This window comes from Microtus oregoni, unplaced genomic scaffold (assembly GCF_018167655.1).
Source record: "Microtus oregoni isolate MIOR12 unplaced genomic scaffold, Mior012 000002F_ref0000024, whole genome shotgun sequence".
NCBI lineage: Eukaryota > Metazoa > Chordata > Mammalia > Rodentia > Cricetidae > Microtus > Microtus oregoni.
Genome location: NW_024543061.1, coordinates 64622186 through 64639869, shown reverse-complemented (window position 1 = coordinate 64639869; position 17684 = coordinate 64622186). Strand labels below are relative to the sequence as shown.

General features: G+C 52.0%; 2 protein-coding genes across 14 annotated transcripts in view; both read right to left on the bottom strand.

Annotated features, from left to right (window-relative positions):
• Znf384 (zinc finger protein 384) overlaps nucleotides 1-3425 on the bottom strand; it is a 32756-nt gene extending 29331 nt beyond the window's left edge. For 9 of the 12 annotated variants that reach the window (XM_041637601.1, XM_041637573.1, XM_041637619.1 and 6 more), the window contains exons 1-2: nucleotides 3027-3267; nucleotides 2091-2150 (exon numbers count right to left, since the gene is read on the bottom strand). The gene's annotated coding sequence lies outside the window, so the exon portion shown is untranslated. Of the gene's footprint in view, nucleotides 1-2090; nucleotides 2151-2615; nucleotides 2829-3026; nucleotides 3268-3287 lie in introns of those variants that run through there. The other 3 variants (XM_041637610.1, XM_041637583.1, XM_041637593.1) reach the window with 2 other exon arrangements.
• A 5412-nt stretch (nucleotides 3426-8837) lies between these two features.
• LOC121434775 (PILR alpha associated neural protein) lies at nucleotides 8838-14903 on the bottom strand. Of its 2 annotated transcripts, XM_041633753.1 has the most exons (7): nucleotides 14203-14420; nucleotides 13120-13170; nucleotides 12635-12694; nucleotides 11894-12399; nucleotides 11161-11242; nucleotides 10287-10508; nucleotides 8838-9988 (listed from the first exon to the last, which is right to left on the bottom strand). In XM_041633753.1, exons 3-7 carry the CDS (start codon nucleotides 12637-12639, stop codon nucleotides 9967-9969), a joined length of 837 nt encoding a protein of 278 aa, XP_041489687.1. In that variant the 5' UTR covers nucleotides 12640-12694; nucleotides 13120-13170; nucleotides 14203-14420; the 3' UTR covers nucleotides 8838-9966. The 2 variants fall into 2 exon arrangements, with proteins under 2 accessions (XP_041489687.1, XP_041489678.1); XM_041633744.1 differs by lacking the exons at nucleotides 13120-13170; nucleotides 14203-14420 and adding an exon at nucleotides 14658-14903.
• Between the last annotated feature and the right edge of the window lie 2781 nt (nucleotides 14904-17684).

Genomic DNA, 17684 nt, shown 5'->3' with positions numbered 1-17684 from the left:
CCCATTTTAGCCAGGCAGTGGTGGCGTACGATACCACTACAGAGTAACCGTGTCTCTTGAAAAACAAAACAAAACAAAAAAACAAAAAAGAAAAAGAAAAAAGACCCCGCCTTTAAAAATCAAGTATAAAAAGAGAGCTGTGGGGACAGCTCAGCAGCGAAGGTAGACCGCTAGCAGGCCTAATGACTTGAGTTCAATCCTCAGAATCAGACAGGAGAGTCAACTCCCTCAAGTTGTTCTGATCTCAATATGATTTCAACATACACAAAACAGATATAAAATATAAGCTCAAAAAAGAATTCAAAAGATTCCTTATTTCAACAGGAGACGCTAACAAAGGGGCAAGCACTCCTGCACTAAAGCTTTGTCCCTCCACCCACTATCTGCAGTGTTTCCGACCATCCGAAGGGCAAGGTGTCGTGGCCTTCAAAACTCAGATTTTACTGCCAAGGTGAGGACCCAGAGTTTCCGGTCCTTGCTATTTTATCTTCTGTGTGTGTTTATGAAGGTGCACACGTTGATGCCTGTGAAGCAAGGCCAGAGGACAACCTCAGGTGTCATTACTCAGGTGCCACCCACTCTATTTTTGGATGCTGGGTGTCTCACTGACCAAGGCCTCACCAATTCTGCTGCGCCGACGAGCCAGTAAACCCCAGAGATCCACCTCTCTCTGCCTCCCCAGTGCTAGGCCTACCATGCCCAGCTTTCTTACACAGATTCTGGGGATCAAACCCAGGTCTTTATGCTTGTATGACAAGCACTTTACTAACTGAATTACAGCCCTCTGTATTGCTTTTTTTTTTTAAACAATTCCTTTTTTTTTTTTAAGATTTATTTATGTGTACACAACATTCCTTCCATGTATACTTGCAGACCAGAAGAGGGCGCCAGATCTCACTACAGATGGCTGTGAGCCACCATGTGGTTGCTGGGAATTGAACTCGGGACCTCTGGAAGAGCAGTCAGTGCCCTTAACCTCTGAGCTATCTCTCCAGCCCCCCCTCTGTATTGCTTTTAAAGATGTATTTATTTTAGGTACATAGGTGTTTCACCTGCACACCAGAAGCGGGCACAGGAGCCCATGTTGTCAGCTGTCATGTGGGCACTGGGAATTGAACTTAGGACAAAAGAGCCACCACTGTTCTTAACTGCTGAACCATCTCTCAAGCCCCTACTGGGTTTTTGTTTGTTGGCTGGTTTTTCAAGACAGGGTTTCTCTGTAGCTTTAGAGCCTGTCCTGGAACTCGCTCTGTAAACCAGGCTGGCCTCGAACTCTCACAGATATCCACCTGCCTCTGCGCCCCCACCCCCCATGATGGGATTAAAGGCTAAAGAACCTTACTTCCTGTCATGCATAATGGCATATGCCTGACAGTCCCAGCACCTGGGTAGCAGATGCAGAAGGGTCACCTCAAGTCTGAGGTCAATCTGGTTTACTTAGGGAGTTCCATGCTAGTCAATGCTACATAACAAAATCTTGTCTCCAAAAACTAAAATACATTATTTACCATCAGGTCTCATATTTTGATTTTCCCTGACTACTACTAGGACATCATATAATTTTATCCCTTTTCTTTCAAACTAAGCTAGAAGCGGTGTTCCCCCGAAACTTCCCCTGACACCTCAGATTCAAACAATCCCATTTACTGTCTCATCATCCAAGAGACAAGCAAACACTCCACTAGCCACCAAGAGTGGGAAATGCTCTCCACACTTGGCTCTTCTTGTTTCTGGAGGCTACACCATAAAGACGGTCCTTGCCATCGGCGTCCTTATGTCTCCACAGCAGACAAAATGCAAGTCCACTCGTGGTCTCACCTGGTCATTTCACTCCTGATGAGAACCAGTGGTAACGGAAGGCGGCAAAGGTACAGTGTTGCCTTTTTATACAAAAACTTTCCGGGCACCATAATAAATAGAAAAGGCACTTTTTTTTATGGTCTAACAGCAAACACCAGTACCACAAGTGTTGATCACTCCAATAATTCTGTCACATTGTTAAGGAAAAAAAACAAAACCAAACGAACAAAAAAATCACATTTGACTATGATCCCACCTCCTCCCAAATCATTAACCCAAGATCGTCTTACCCTCTCTCTCTCTTCCTCCTGCCGTCTTATTCCTTCTCCTTTCCAGGGCTCCTGAACTTTCTGGAAACAAATTCTCTAGGTTACAGAGGCCAGTAAGCGGAGGCCACCAGAGAACTGCACAGAACCTCAGAAGTTCTTTGACTGTCAGCAATCTAGAAAGCAGGCAGCTTCCCCAGCAACAATCCAAGGATGGAAGGACAGGCACCCAGTGCCACCCACTACGTGGATAGAGGGGAAATAAAACCAGTTCCCCAAAACTAAGATGAATGCTATCACCAGCATTTGGGTTTCACTCCTAGGCTCGGACACTTAATCTTCATTCCTCAGAGCTAAGAGTAACAGGGAGTCAGAGAACGGAGGACATGAAGGAGGCTCCTGCTCCTGAGAAGTGGTTCAGAGAGCAACGCTGAGGGTAGGGGGATGCCCAAGCCCTTGTGTCAGGCACAGTGCCAAGTTCAGGCCCAGCCACTTCCTCTGGCCTCGCCCACCCACTCCACTTCTGTGGGGACTTCGCCCCCTGCCTACCCAAGGCGTTGTGCCAAGTAGTACCTCCTTCAACCTTCAGTGGTCTCTAGACTGGAGACCCCCAGCTGTCCCCCTAAAACCTTCGCACCCCTGAGACACCCAACTGGGTCCTTCCTCCCGATGTCAACTCCCACTCCGTCCTCAAAGGCCGGTCCTTGGGACGTCCCTCCTTCACCCCTCCAGGGAGCTGAACTCTGCCACCCACCAGACAGGCACCCGCCCCCTAAACCCCCCCATTCCTCCTCATCGCCCGCTCCTCCACAACCACTTCCGGTTCCGGGACAGACACACTTGCAGTCACATCGTGGACCACCCCCCCCACCCCGCCCGCCCGCTCGCTCGCCCAAGGAAAAGGGGAGGGGGAGGAGCGAGGAGCTTGGCGCGCGCCGACTGCAGCGGCGCGAGACTCACCCGGCGACGGCGGCGGCGGCGGCGCCAGCGCCTGAGCCAGCGCGCGGGAGGGGCGGCGTTTGCAGGGAATGGAGGGAGCCGAGGGAGTGGGAGGACCCGCGGGGCGCGGAACGGGGAACGAAAGGCGGGGTGCGCGGGCATGCACTGCAGGCGCCAGACGGATCTCCACACTCGCAGAGCTGCGCGCGAGACACCCGCGGGGCGGGGGCGCGAGGCAGTGTGTGGCCCCCCGCCCTCCCGCCCTCCCGCCTGAACACTCACCCGGAAGTGGTGCTGCGGCTCGTGCTCCCGGGAACCCCGATTCCTCCACGCCCACCTTCCCCCCCCCCACACACAGCCTCAGTGAGGAGTCGTTTCGCGGAGAAGGCGGGAGAGCCGGAAACGAAAAAGGGGGGGGGAGGGAGGGAAATAGCAAAGGGAGGGTGGTAGCAGGAAAGTGGGGGGGGGGGAGAGAAAGAGTTCAAAGGCCGAGTCACTTCCGGGAGCGCCTTGAATACTTCCGGCGCTGCTAAGGGCTCCGGGATCCTGAGGGCAGAAGTTACGACAAGTAAGGGCGGAAGTGGCTCCTTCCCATGAACGTGCGGAGCGTTCGGTAGATGTGACGCCCCAGCGGAAGTGAAGGCGGGTTTTGTTAGCTGAAGCTGAGCATTCGAAGAGCGGTCCCGGGCTTCCGGAAGAGACTTCTGGGGAAGTGGTAGCGTGGGAGCTGATCAGGTTCATGAATTATGCATCAAGGCAGTAAAGACAGTTTAGGTTCTCCCTTTTCTAGGTTTATTTTTATTTGTGTGTATAAATCCGTGTAGGTGTGTGCGGGTGCCCTCAGCAGCCCCCTGGAGTAACAGACAGCTTTGAGCTTCCCTGCCTAGGTGCTGAACCGAACCTCAGGTCCTCCGGTAGAGCAACAAGCACTCCTTACTGCTGAGCCGTCCCTTCGGTCCCCAGTAGAGACGGTACGGATTCTTAAAAGACAGGGGTCACGGTTCATTTCTGGGTGTAATCGGCTGTGTAGGAAGTTAATTGACTTTTTTTTCTTGAATCTTCACGAGGGTCCCTTTGCTGAGCTAGGGTGGGGAATGCCTCAGTGCTTTGAATAGTCAAGAAAAGGTAAGAATGTGTCCATAGTTGTTTGAGATCCCTGAAAATTCAACCGTCTTCCTGTGACTACGCCGATACTCTTATCTTTGCTTTGGTCTTTTCTTGTTGCCTCCACCCACACTACACTCAGGCGTACCTCCTCCCAGCTTCATCAGGGCTAGGACTTTGAATTGCTCCCTGTTAAGTATCAACAGATCCCAGAACTTAAGCTGTTGAGTAAACGTTTGTTGTGTAAATGCGCAATTGATTATGAACTACTCCAGGAGATCTTCCCCAATTGCTTCAACCCAAAGTTTCATTTAAAATTTTGTAGCATTTACAGCGTGTCTTTATCTTTGTTTTTGTTTTTCAAGACAAGGTTTCTCTGTGTAGCCCTGGCTGTCCTGGAATTCTATCCTTAGTCCAGGCTGGCTTTGAACTCACAGAAATCCACCTGCTTCTGCCTCTCAAGTGCTGGGATTGAAGGCGTGCACCACCGCTGCCCGCCCAGCTATGTCTTTGAAACAGGGTCTTGCGCAGGTACAGTTCATGCTGACCTTGAATCCTAAATCCACTTTCTAAATGGATTTCTAATCTCCTATGTGATGGAATTTCAAGCCTCCCTTAGTCTATAGTTTATACTGTTAATTTTAACTAATTTGTATATCTGGTTCTCTAGTGAGATTGTCAGGGAAGAAACTGTTCACACTAGATTCTGTTAAGTATCTAGTTAAGTGTTAAGTTACCTTCTATCCTATCTTGTACCCTCCCTAAGCTGCTACACTGCTGGCCTGTAACAGCTCCGAGGTGGGATGGGACAATGGGATAACTTCCTGAATGCTTGCTTATATCCCATCTGCTTCCTTCACTAACCTCCTAGGCTCTGAGATGCCCTACCCTCTAAAGGCTATAAATGTTACTAATTTTCTTTGTTCTACAGGTTCTTGTGGGTCTCCTGTACCAGCTTCCTCTGCTTCAGTTGGGTGGTGTGATTAAAGGACATGATTACCAGAAATCCATCTCAGTACCAAACCTGGAACGAATCTTTAATATTTAAGACAATACATTTATTTATTTAGTAAATCTATGTAGCCACAAGGCCAAACAGCATGATCTGGCTAGAGTCTCTGAGCTTAGGTCTGTTTTGGCTAATGCAGAATTGAGTTTCCTCGGTGAGAAAGCAAAATTAACTACAATCTTATTCTACAGATAGTTAAAGTGGGACTAAGTGACTCTTCCCCCCCTCCAAAGTCACAGCCAGCAATAATAAACCATACCTTAATATACTAGTTAGTTAGTTTGTTAGGTCTTAGCCTGGGATCAGGTTGACCAGGTGGTCTTGTCTACTTTTTGAAACAGAATCTCTTGTAGCCTAGGCTGGCCACAAACTTGCCAGGATAACTTTGAACCCCCAATCCTGCTGCCTTCAGCTCTCTCAGTGCTGGATTACAGACATGAGCCACCACACCTTTTATTTGTTTTGGTTTGAGTTTTTGTGTATTTGTGGTGTAAGTGGAGGCCAGAGGTCATTATCAAATGTCTTCTTTAATCCCTGTGCTCATTTTTTTGAGGTGGGGTCTCTAAGTTAACCACCACCTAAAGCTCACCAATTCAACCACATCGACTGGTCATTGAGCCCCCCCCCCACACACACACACACAAACACACAGTGCTGGAGTTACAAATCTGAGCCATCAGACTCACATCTCCCCAGCAACATTGTGGTGGTGGTGTCTGCCTGTCTGGTGTTTTTGAGTTGGCCTCACTAAGCTCACACTGATCTCAAATTTACCACATTGGTAAAATGACCTTGAACTCCTAATTGCCCAAGCGCTGGGATTAGGGGTGAGCCACCACGCAGTGTTTCTTCCTGTATCACAATGTTGAGCCCAACACTCAGTCTGTGTTGATTTCAGTGGCAAATTAACAGGATAAGAGTTTAAGTGGCCCAGTTGTCATGTACTTGAAATCCCAGCTTTCAAGAAGCTGTGTCAGAGCCGGTCGGTGGTGGCGCACGCCTTTAATCCCAGCACTCGGGAGGCAGAGGCAGGCGGATCTCTTTGAGTTCGAGACCAGCCTGGTCTACAAGAGCTAGTTCCAGGACAGGCTCCAAAACCACAGAGAAACCCTGTCTCGAAAAACCAAAAAATAAAAAAAAAATAAAAATAAAAAGAAGCTGTGTCAGGATTAAGAATTATAGGTAGGTGAGGCAGAGGTGGCACACACCTTTAATCCCAGCACTTGGGAGGTAGAGACAGGCAGATTTCTGAGTTTGAGGCCACTGTGGTTTACAGAGGGAGTTCCAGGAAAGACCCCAAAGCTATGATAATTCCTGTCCCAAAAAGACAAAAAAAAAAAAAATTATAGGCAGGCCAGCCTGAGTTATGTAGAAAAGACTCTGCCTCCAAAAGAGAAGGTGAAAGGAAAAAGGTAGAAGGGAGGAGAGGAAAAGAATGGAAACAAAATAGTAATTCCCTAAAGTCCTGGTTCTCCAGCTCTGCCTCCTGTACACATTCAAGCCCTCATGCCTCAGGCAGCCCCTCCTGTCTTTGCTGTAAGGAGCAACTTTTAAGTCCTTGGAACAAAGCTTTGATGCAGTAAATCTGGGAAATGGTGGGGAGGAGGGCTGTTAATTTTAGCCTGGGTTCTCCAGCTGGCACAGTTTCCATCTTGAATCATTTCCACACCCTGATCTCTGCTAGGAGATCCCTCCTCCCAAGGGCTTCCCCATCCCCTTCTTTGGTATGTGCCCAATGGTAAGCATTCCAGAAGTATGCCCGGGAGAACCTTGGCTGAGTCATTTGATGTACCCCTCAACAAAGAGTTTGGTGATAGGAGAGTCGACGCCTCCGGTCAGGCTTGTGACATGTAGACTTGACAAAATTTTCAAAAGAGCAGTTTGACCCTTGTTTACTTTCCCCTCTATAACTCTGTTACCCACAGCCTCAAGGACTTGAGGACCCGAGTCACTGAGTTTTAGGAAAGGAAAATTCAAGTGTGCTCCCCAGACCCCATATGGTGTCCTGGTTAGCACCGACCCAGTCCAGCACAACTGGAGGCAATCCACACATCCGGATTGCCATTCTCCCATCTTTCAGCCTCCTGCCTTTCCATGGGGAGAGGACACTGAGGGAAGAGAACAGGTGAGATTTCCAGTATCTTTAATGGTGTGTTTAATTTATTTAAATTTAGGAGAACTGCAGTCTAATCAGAGAGCAATTAATTCCTTCATTAGGGGACTTCATGTGTGCCTTTTGCATATGGATGAGCCACAGGGTCACACTGTCCCTCTAAAGAGTTGTTGAAGGTGAGAGCCCCAGGAGCCCTCCAAACAGTTTCTTGCCCTTCGGCACCAAATGCTCTTTCCCCCCACTCTCTTCTGGCAAGGGCTCCCAGCCCTGTGGGAAAAGCTGCAAAGGTTAAGGAGGCTTCCTTCACCTTCCCCAGAGCCCTTCTCTAGCCCACCCTGTCAGCACCTCACCCTGCACCTTCAGTTTCCTCCAGCTCAGCTCCCTCTGGGTTCTCTGGGTGCACTGTGTGACAGCCCTCCTCAGAAGCCTGGACCTCTCACCTCTGCTGGTTGCTTCATTATTCTGGCCTGGGGCTGCTTTCCTCTGGAGCAGTCTGTCCTCTCCACACTCATGTGCTTTAGGGGTTCAGACACACTTCCCTCAATAGGCAGTACAGCTCCTCAGCATCTAAAGCACACCTACCAACACACACGCACGCACACACTTCCTATTTATATCAAAGATAAAACTCATGGAGGCAGGTACAGTCCAGGCAGCCCACACTGCCCTCTTGGATACTATATTGCCACCTACTTCCCTGTGGTTGCCCATTTCCAGGGAGCAGGTGAGGCACAGATGGGGGGGGGGGGAGCAAGACCTAGGTGGTTACCACAGCAACTGAGCCTCGCAACAGCTGAAAAGCTGATGTGTGGGCTTTACTAGAGCTGCTGAAGAGCCAAACCTAGAATCAGGACCTCAGAGGTGACTGATCCCAGCTGGGCAGCCTGTGTTCCCTCCCCAGACACACCCCTTGATTCCACCCCCACACCCCAGCGAATGCCTTTCTCAGAATGGAAAAGCTAATGAGCTAACCACACAGGGCATCTGGTGCAGCATAGCTTTTGGCGGGCAGCTGTAGGTAGGGGCATGTTAAGAAGCAAGGATGAAAGTAAGCCAAGTAGAGAGCCCTCTCTCCTGGGGCTCACCCAATCTTTTATTTTTCCCCTCCTCTCCATCTTTCTCTCCTTTGACCCTTTATCCTCTCTGCCTTAGCTGTCTTGCCCTGCGTGGTGACTCATGCCTATAATTCCAGCACACAGGAGGCAAGTTGGGAGGATCTAGTATTGGCCAGCCTGGACTAGAGAGTGAGAGACCCTGTCTCCCATCCACCAGCCGCATTTCTGGCTTGTCCCATTGCCTGTCCTAAGAAATGTTCCTCTTTACTCTGTCTCTTTTCTCTTGGTCTCTCTTGACCTTCGCTAAGAAGGAACAAGCAAGCCACACTCCTGATTCCAGTGTCTCCTGCAAGGCCCTCCCTCCTCTGGACCCTTCAGCTCCTCCCGTTCTGTCCCAAGTTAAGACATCCATCAGGCTCCAGCTTCAGGTAGAGCAGGCCAGGTGACAGTCTAGTCTGATGAAGTTCCTGGTCTCCCCTTTGTTTGCTATTCTTCCTGCCAGTCCTCGTGGAGGGGCGGGGAAGGGGGTTATAAGGCAAAATGGGACTTAATTATCTTGCAAAGGCTTTATTTGAAAATTTTGAAACTTACATCCCACAAGATTATCACCACAAGAAGAAAGAGATAATACAAAAATATATATCACAGCATAGGAGCCAGGTTAGAGGAAGAAGGGAGGTGGAAAAAAACGAGAAAGAAGGGAAGAACCTGAGGAGAGGATAAGAGGAAGAGGAAGGGAAGGGAAGAGGGGGACATGAGGGGACCCAGGAAGAGAAGGGTGGATGTGGAGGCAGAGCTCCCAATGGCCTTGAACCAGCTGGCTTCAGTCCCTGGCAGCCTAGGTACAGTTAAGGAGGGCTTAAGGAAAGGTGGGGAAAGGAGGACCTGTTGGGGGGCTCTGAATTCCATAGACACATACACACAAACAGCCAGGACAGACAAGACAAGGAACTTGGGAGGGAAGGGAGGACATGGGAGTCCCTTCTCGTGTAGTGCAGCAGGTGACTCCCAACCCCGTATTTCAGATGGATGACAGAATTTAGCAATTGGGCCTCAGTACCTCCATTCCGATGGGGGAGCCCTCAAAGTCAGTGCCCTTGGAATGGGATAGAAGGACAGTGAGACATGGAATGAGACGGGGCCATGGCAGACGGCACTAGAGCCCCTAACTCACCTCCCACCCACCTCTAGGGCAGCATGCAAGGGCCACAGAGACTAGACCAGTGGGTGTTGAGGCAGTGAGCACACTGTGCCGTGGAATGGTCAGAAATGCACGTCCCCAGTCTGAGATGGCACAGAAAATGCAAAGGGAGTGGGACATGGGCAACAAGAGGGAGAGAGCTAGGAGCCAGCTGAGCAGACATGGGTGGGGAGCGGGCAGAAGAGCAGCATGGAGAGCATGACTGCTGAGCATGACTGTGGAGGCCTGGGAGGGCAGAGGTCAATGTGCAAGGCTTTCATGTGAATGTGCAAGGGTGAGAATGGGGGACCCCAACTACTGGAGGGCAAACAACTGGACTTGCCCATGGGGTAAGTGAGTGGTCCAGGCGGTGTGCAAGAGCAGGAGCTGGGAGCCCCCCACCATGGCCCCAGTTCCCCACAGTTGCCCCACCCTCAGTGGATGGTGGCTATGCCGGCCGCTTGGCCTCCCGCTTGGCAGCACCCCAACATGGGGGAGCATCACAGATTCACCAGAGGAATCCTGAGAGGAAGAGGGAAAGGGCATAGTCAGGAACCAAGGAGCAGGCTGAAGCGGAAGGAAGAGCTCACGACAGAGGGCACTTAGGGTGAAGAGGGCAGAGCTAAAATTAAGGGTTGCAGGAGACTAGGACATGGGGTAGGAAAGGGTCCCCTTCCCCTAGGGAGGCCTGCGAGCCAGATCAGGAAGTAGATTCACGGACTGCAGTAGGGAAGCCACCAACCCCAGAAAGACCCACTAAAGGTCTGGAGACCTAAATTGCCTTCCCTCACCCTCCCATCCCATTGGCCCCTGCCCTCACCGGTTCAACTGGAAGGCTGGAGCCCCCTTGGGTTGGGGCATCCCAGGCCGGGGTCCCCCTCGGGGCTCCTCATGGTCAGGGGTGGGGGTAGGTGAGTCCCCGAAGGCCCCCAGCACAGTGACTCCAGCAGGGGATAAATCTGTCAGTGGTTGCTGGCTCTCTTCCTGCCTCAGGGCACCTTGCTGCCCTGAGGGTCTGCGCCGCTTCTGGCTGCGGTCCCAGCTTGTGCATCAGAAGGAAAGAGATCCTTAGGCCAGCACCTCTGGTCAACCCAGCTTCTCCTCCTTCCCTGGTGCCTCCCACTCTCCACAGTACAGAAACTGTCCTCTGAGCCCATGCCCCCATCAAACTATTCCTTCTGCTTCCCTCCAAACCAGTTTTGGAGAGCCACAGGCTTCAGGCCTCCTCCCCGCAGTACAAAGCCCCTTCAAACTGCCCCTTGTCACACTAATGCCCAGAGGAGCCCTTTCTCTCCTCTGCAGCTACCTGGCAGACATTTAGTTCAATTTCAAAGTCAGCTACTGACTTGGACACCTGAGTGTAATGATTCTCTCAGTAAAGAGTGAAGGACTATGTGACCTGCTATTAAATGTGTACAAAGTTCTCTACTTCCTCCTGGACAGGAGCCCTAAGACAGGGTTCTGAGACCTGGTTCAGTTTTCTCTGTCTTGGAGAAGTGAGAGACTGGAGAGCCTCCCGCTACCCTTGCATTTTTCTGGAGGAATCTGCACTGGTTTCTCTTGGTTCTCCACTCCAGTTAGTTTTTTTCAAGCTCTTCCCGTCCCCCGTGATTTCCTACTCCCGTGTAACTGCTGTCCTTGCCCTTGCCCTCTGTCTGGCCTTTCCCAGCCTTCCACCATCTCCCCCAACTTACCAGAACTTGAAGATGATGCCTGTAGCCACAAGAACAATGATGATGGATATGGTGATTGTGACATAAAGCTGGGGGTCCACACCTGATAAAGACGGAAGACAGCTGTTGGGAGGCCTGAGGCAGGGTCAAAGTGTGGTGTGGCTGAGGACTGCCACGGGACTCTCCCTCTTCTCCTATCAACTTCCTCCGGAGCCCTCAGCTCTTCTACATTCCCAAACATTACTTGTACCAAACACCAATGACCATATATGTGATGAGGCCCAAGGTCAGAGAGAACTATCCTCCTGTGTATAGAAATGGAGGTAGAGGTATCAGATGATCTTCCCTGGCCCAACCCTATGCCACCATCCAGCACAGTATGTGCTAACACAAGGCCTGGCAGCGAGCAACCTTCCTCCTCCGTGGCTTCCCTCTGCCTGGAACACCCATTCCGTTTTATCTCACGTGGCAGTTGTTTGATCTGCGTGATCCCCAGGGTGAAACAGTCTCTCACTTCTCTGTTTTTCTAACAACATGCTGTACGTGCTTCTCTTAGGGTGTTTATTATGTTGACTCATCACCACATGTTTGCACATCTGTCTTCAACAGTGGACCCAAACTCCTTCAGAGTGCGGGAGGCATCTCCACCTCTGCACGCACCCTTGCCAGCCTAGAACCTGGCGTGTATACTAAAGACTCACAGATGAGGCCTCCCTCCCCATCCCTCACATCCCTACCAGCCTTGCTCACTCACCTTCTCCACGCCCTCCAAACAGGAAGGGCCTCAAGGTAGCAGGTGTTTCCCCAAGGATGAGCCCATCTCCGTCATCCCGCATTGAGTCTGAGTTGGGGTGCGGGGTAGCCAGCCCATGTGGGGCTGCAAAACCATAGTCCAGGGGCAGAAATCCAGGATTGACAGAGTTGGGGTCCCCTCCATCCTCCCTGGAGACTGTGGGACCCCACACAATAGCCCAAGGGTACTGAGATGAGGGAGGCCCTTCCTCAAAGCCTGATGGGGTGGCAGGAGGTGCAGTGCCTGGCAGAACTTGCCGACGTGATCTTGGGACCCGTGGGGATCGGCTTGGTGGAGGAGCCCGCTCCCAAACACACACATGGCGAGGGGCTGAGGGGCCACCCCGGACACAGGGGGGACGGGCTGGGGCTGGTGGGGACCGAGGGGAGGAGCCCTGAACCGGCGGTGAGAGGGGTAGCAGCAGCAGTGGCCAGAGAGGGAGGAGCTGGGACAGCAGCGGAGCAGGCCTATAAGAAGGGAGAAAAAGCAGGTGAGCCCCCGGCCATTGTGGGCTCATGTGTGAAAACGGTAGACTCACTCCAAAATCCTGGGTACCTCCCTCCAGGTTTCTCTGCTAAAGTAAGTGTGTGTCCCTGACTTCATTTCGTCTCTTTCTAGGGGGCCAGTCCTCCAGAGGCCCCAAGTTGGTCCATTCCCCCAGGGAAAGTGGTCTCCAAGCTCCCTCTGCTGGGCCAAACTTACCACATTCTGCACTCCGTATCTGAGGTCTTCCTCAGCTGTGACCCAGATTTTCGGCCTTTACTGGAGGAAAAATGAGGGTGTCACAGCCCAACCTACCCTGTGTCCTTTCCCAGCTCATCCATCCACCAGTTCTGCCTCTTCGTGCCCCACCCCCTGCCCAGTTACCAGCCACGCTGCTGCTTCCCAATATCCACTGCTTCTTAGCATCCTTTTAGGGGAAAGCTCCCTACAGTAGCCCCCAGTCCCACCTACAACACCCCAGATGGGTCCCTGCTACCTCCTGGCCTCAGTGTCTGTCTACTCCTGCCTCTTTGGCTTCCTTCTCACTTCCTCTGCCCACAGCTTCAGGCTTCTTGGATCTTAATTTAGAGCCAAGAACCTTGTGATTCCCTGAGCACCTACCGCTAGGGAGGGAGTTTGAGAGTGGGGGAGGGAAGGGGAGTCAATCTTAGTGAGTGTGAGGGGAGTGCTAGAAGCCCCCTCACCTCTTGTAGTGCTGGGCACTTCTCTGGTGATGAAGCCCGGAAGCTACCTGCCTTTTCAGAAAAATGGGAGAAAATGGTAGGTGGGAGAAAAACTAGAGAACATGATTTTTGCTCTTGGTGTTTAACCACCCAAGCACATAGGTGCGTTCTGAAAGAAGGTGGAGCTCGAAGGAAGCCACCCCCTCAGCTGCTGCTTCTGGGCAAAGTCCTAGGAGAGTCTAGATGGTTGGTTCCAAAGGGAAGTGCACAGTCTCCAAACTGAGGGTGGCGAGTCTCAGGGGTCTATGGTCTCTAGAGAGAAAGAGCATGTGACGCCCTGAGTCTTCTGGATTCCTAGTCTATATGGGACATGTGGAACGCTCAGGAAGAAGCCAGGGAAGGGACTAGGGTAGTGGACAACAAGGGTGAGAGGCGTGGGGCGCAGAGGGAAAAGGCTGGCCAAGAGTCGGAAGGACGGTGAACAGCAGCTGGGAAGAGATGGAGGGGGAGCAGGGGCTCCACATCTCAGAGGGCGCTAAAGGGAGAAGAGGGCAGGAGGAGAAAGTGAGAACAGGCAAGGGAGGAGGATGGAGGGCTCTTATCAGTACAGAAGCAAAGAGAGTAGAAGGGAAAAGAAAAGATGGAGATCAGAGAGGAGGAGAAAGTCACTGAGATAGAAAAGAAAATGGTGTTGAAGGCGAAATCAGAAAAGGAAGAGACGGAACGGAGTGGTGGGGGATGGAACAGCAAAGATGGAGGAGTTAGGAATTGTTTCTTGAAATTTAAAGGGATATGGAGACAGAGCTGGAGGCCAGGTGAAAGCGAAGGGAAGGATAAGAGATAGGCCTGGGGGCTCGGTGAGAAAAGGTTAGAGAAGGGGGGAAAGAAATGGTAGGCGAACCAGTGGAGCGGATAAAGGCTCAGAGACACCAGTGGTCCGCGGACTCCAGGATCCACCTGCCCCTTCGCCTGCTACATCCCCCCACCACCAATGTCAACTCCAGCCCCTTCACACACACCCCGTACCCCTTGGTCACCCCCTCCAGGAAGTCCGCAGTCCCCGAGCTGGTGCGCCACCCCACCCCCTTCGCGCTCCTCACCGACCTGTTGTGCGCAGAAGACGAACCGGGGGTGGGGTGGGGGAACAGGGCCCCATCCCTAGCAGAACCCCCAAGCCCGCCAATCCCACAGGCCTGCACTCCCTCCACAGGGCTGGAAAGCAGCGCGAGTAGGGAAAACGAGGCAAAAATGTGCCATGGGATTCGGAGGGAGCACCCAGAGCGGAAAGGGGACCTGAGGCAGGAGGATGCCCGAATCTGCAGGATGAGCTAAAGGCGGGATGAAGGCAGCCGCGGAGACGCTGATTGCTGCACCAGGAGGGTAGGATGGAGTCGGGACAGCGAAGGGATGGAGGGCACAGTGGAAAAGGAGCTCTTCGTGTCTGGAGCCGAAAGAGGGACCAGAACAGGAGGGGCGGGCGGCGAAGGGCGCGGAGCTGGCACTGGAGAGGGCAGGGCCCGCTCTCTCCGGGTGGGGGCGTAGGGTCCCCCCTCGCTCACCTGCATGCCTGGCGTAGCAGCGCGACGACTGCAGGCGCTCGGGGCTGCGCGGAGCTGGGGGGTCGCAGAAGCGGGTGGGGCGCCAGGCATGGTCGGGAGGTTTGCCTGGCAGCAAGGCGCTGGAGCCGGAGGGGGGCGGGCGCCCGGGGCGCGGGGCGGCGGCGGCGGCTGTGGCGGCGGGAGATGCTCGCTTCGGCTGGGCTCGGCTGGGCTCGGCCGGGCTCGGCTGGGTTCGGCGGACGACTAGGACCGCTTGGTCTCCGCCTCTCCTCTTCACGTCTGTAGGCCACGCACAGTTTAACCCGTCACTTGCCAGACTGCGAGCTCAGCTTTTGTCCCAGGTGCAAGCAAGGTTGAGGAGGGCAGCAGCGACTGGGGGGCGGGGGCGGGCGGAGACCTCCAGTTCTTCGGGATGTGATGGTTCAACAGACCCCATGATTTCTAACCCCCCTAGCAGTTCTGAATTTCTGAGTCAGCCAGACATTTGAGTTCCCAACTCTGGCCAGGGTGGAAAGGGATGGGAGTTCAAGACCATGGATGAGAGTATCGATGGTGTAGGAGAGAAAATTGCCCACACAAGTTAGGGTGTCCCAGCAGCTTACTCCCCTTATTTCATTTTGGTCCTGATGTATAATTCAATTTCTCTGAAGCAACCCAGTCCTTACGTGGTTCGAGATCCAAGGGTATCAAAATATCCAAACCACTTAACTGTGGCTTACAAGGATGTAGGTCCCCATCTCTAGGTATCTCCGATTTTTCTTTCCTAGGACTTCTGTGTCTCGGCTGCAGTGCAGCTGACATACGTTCCTAGAAGCAGGCAATAGAAACCTGCCTCGGGGTTCTGCACCTGCTAGGCCCTGTGGAAGCTTTTCCTTGGCCGTTCACAAATGGCCCACGCCAGTCTCACTTAGATCCAGTCTTCTGAGAGGCCTTCCCTAATCTCTTAAAAAAAAAAAAAAAAAAAACTCCCCTGACGTGGGCCATGGATATGGCTCAGGGGGCAAGGGAGGTACTTTGCCACCAAGCCTGACTACCTGAGTTCTAGCCCCAGGACTCAGATGGTGGAGGAAGACTCATTTGAGCTGTCTTCAGACCTCTGAACGAGCATGCAAGACACACACACACTAAAGATACGCAATTTAAAAAATTCCTCTGACCCATTCTTCTCCCTAGCTTCCCCCACAGCTTCTAGGAAACCACACACTCCTAGTTTCCCTCCAGCCTCCCTGCTGTTGTTTATTAAGTCCTGCTGAGCTCTGACTTCTTAAGTGTTGGAGCCTTGTAGGGCTTAGTCCTTGGCCTTCTCTTTCCACATTCTTTGTCCAGTGATCTCATCCAGTCCCAGGGCTTAAATACTCTGTAAATGTCAGTGAGTCCTGAATTTATTTCCATAGCACCAGACTCATTTGTCCAACCGCCCACTTGACATAGCCACTCCCATGTCTAATAGCCATGCAAACCTAATGTGACTTAAACAGATGCCTGGAACTACCCCACCCCCAATTCACTCCTGTCCAGGGCTCTCCGAGACATGACAACTCCTTGCTCAAGCTAAAAGCTGTTTTGGTTTCCAGTTCCTTCCCTGTATCTGCATCACCAGCAAGTGCCACAGCCTCCACTCTCAGCGCATGTCCTCCCTCACCCCGTTCATCTTTGCTGTCCTGACCCAAGCTGCATGGCACGCCTGGAATCACGGGAGCTTCTTAGACGCGCCTTCATTTCTGTGCTCATTTACAGTAACCTAGAATATTTTAAAACATAAAAGCTCTTCCTTTTTAAACTATCCGAGGGCTGCTGAGATGGTTCAGCAGGTTTCCAAGCCTAACAACCTGAGTTTGGGTGGGAGGAGAAAACCAACTCCGACAGAGTTGTCCTCTGACTGCCATTGTCCAGCATGTGCACATGCGTGCGCGCGCGCGCACACACACACATACTGAATAAATACAATGTAAAATCCACCAGCGTGTATGCCCTCATATGCAATGCTTTGATCAGATCAGACTTCTTGATGTTCCAGAACACCAGAAGCCATTTCCTCAGAATCCCTATACTTTGGGTCCCTCTCCCACCAATGCTGCACTGATGTCTCTGTTTTTACCTGGTTGGCTCTTTCTTGACTTTCTGATCTCTGCCCCAGGGGTCTCCACTGCATCCCTGTCTCATCATCTTTCCCGAGTCATCCCTTCCTGGCGTGGTTCTGTACGTTTGCTGTTTAGTGACATCCCACATACACTTGAGAGCAAACATCTCGTTTGTCATCTTCACCCTACATCCTGGTTGCAGTGCTTTGTCACATGGGAAAGCTTCCATCTTCATTACTCGGTGAACATGATCTGGGACCAACCCCGCGCTCTCTGAGCCCCCTTCACTCTCCATCGCCCCCATTCCCTCATCTGCTCTGCTCTCACACACACCCCTCCTGGCCATCCTCCTCCTCCTTCTGCCCTGTCATTACTCTGGCTCTCCCGCCTCTAGGAAGGAAGCCTGCTGTTGAGACCAGCATCTGCGCGCAGTTACTCTCCTTCTTGCCTGGCCCTGACAGCCTTTCATTCCAAGTCAAAACAGCGGTGAGTCAGTGAGGTATCCTCTCAGTGTCTCCCAGTGGCAAGAGAAAGACAGCGCACGTCTGATGAAAACACAGCTATCTGACCACGTGAGGGAGCTTGCACAGTTCCTGCCGCCTCCTAGGCTCCCGGGGAACCTGCCATAGGCTCTCAGGGATGCATTGGAACCTGGTGAGGTCTGTATTTATCAAATGAGTGTCAGTTCACGGTAATGCCTTGCATGTGAAGCTTTGCCTTGTGATCAATTATTTTTAGTATATTTTATTCCTTTCAATAAATGTTTGTTTATATGAGACAGAGTCTCATATGGTCTGGCCTGGCCTGAATTCACTACATAGCTGAGGGTAATCTTGAACTCCTGACTTCCTGTCTCCATTTCCTGAGGTGTTGGAGATTAGGAGAACGCAGCATCCCAACCCAGACATCAGCAAATGTTTTTTGAACATAACTACAACCTGGGTAG

Excerpts from the sequence above, each read along its gene's own strand:
- LOC121434775 (XM_041633744.1), bottom strand. Across the intron at positions 11,243-11,893 it reads GTTTGGAGGGCGTGGAGAAG|GTGTGGACCCCCAGCTTTAT; the intron begins GTGAGTGAGCAA and ends CGTCTTTATCAG. Across the intron at positions 10,509-11,160 it reads GGCATCATCTTCAAGTTCTG|CTGGGACCGCAGCCAGAAGC; the intron begins GTAAGTTGGGGG and ends CTGATGCACAAG.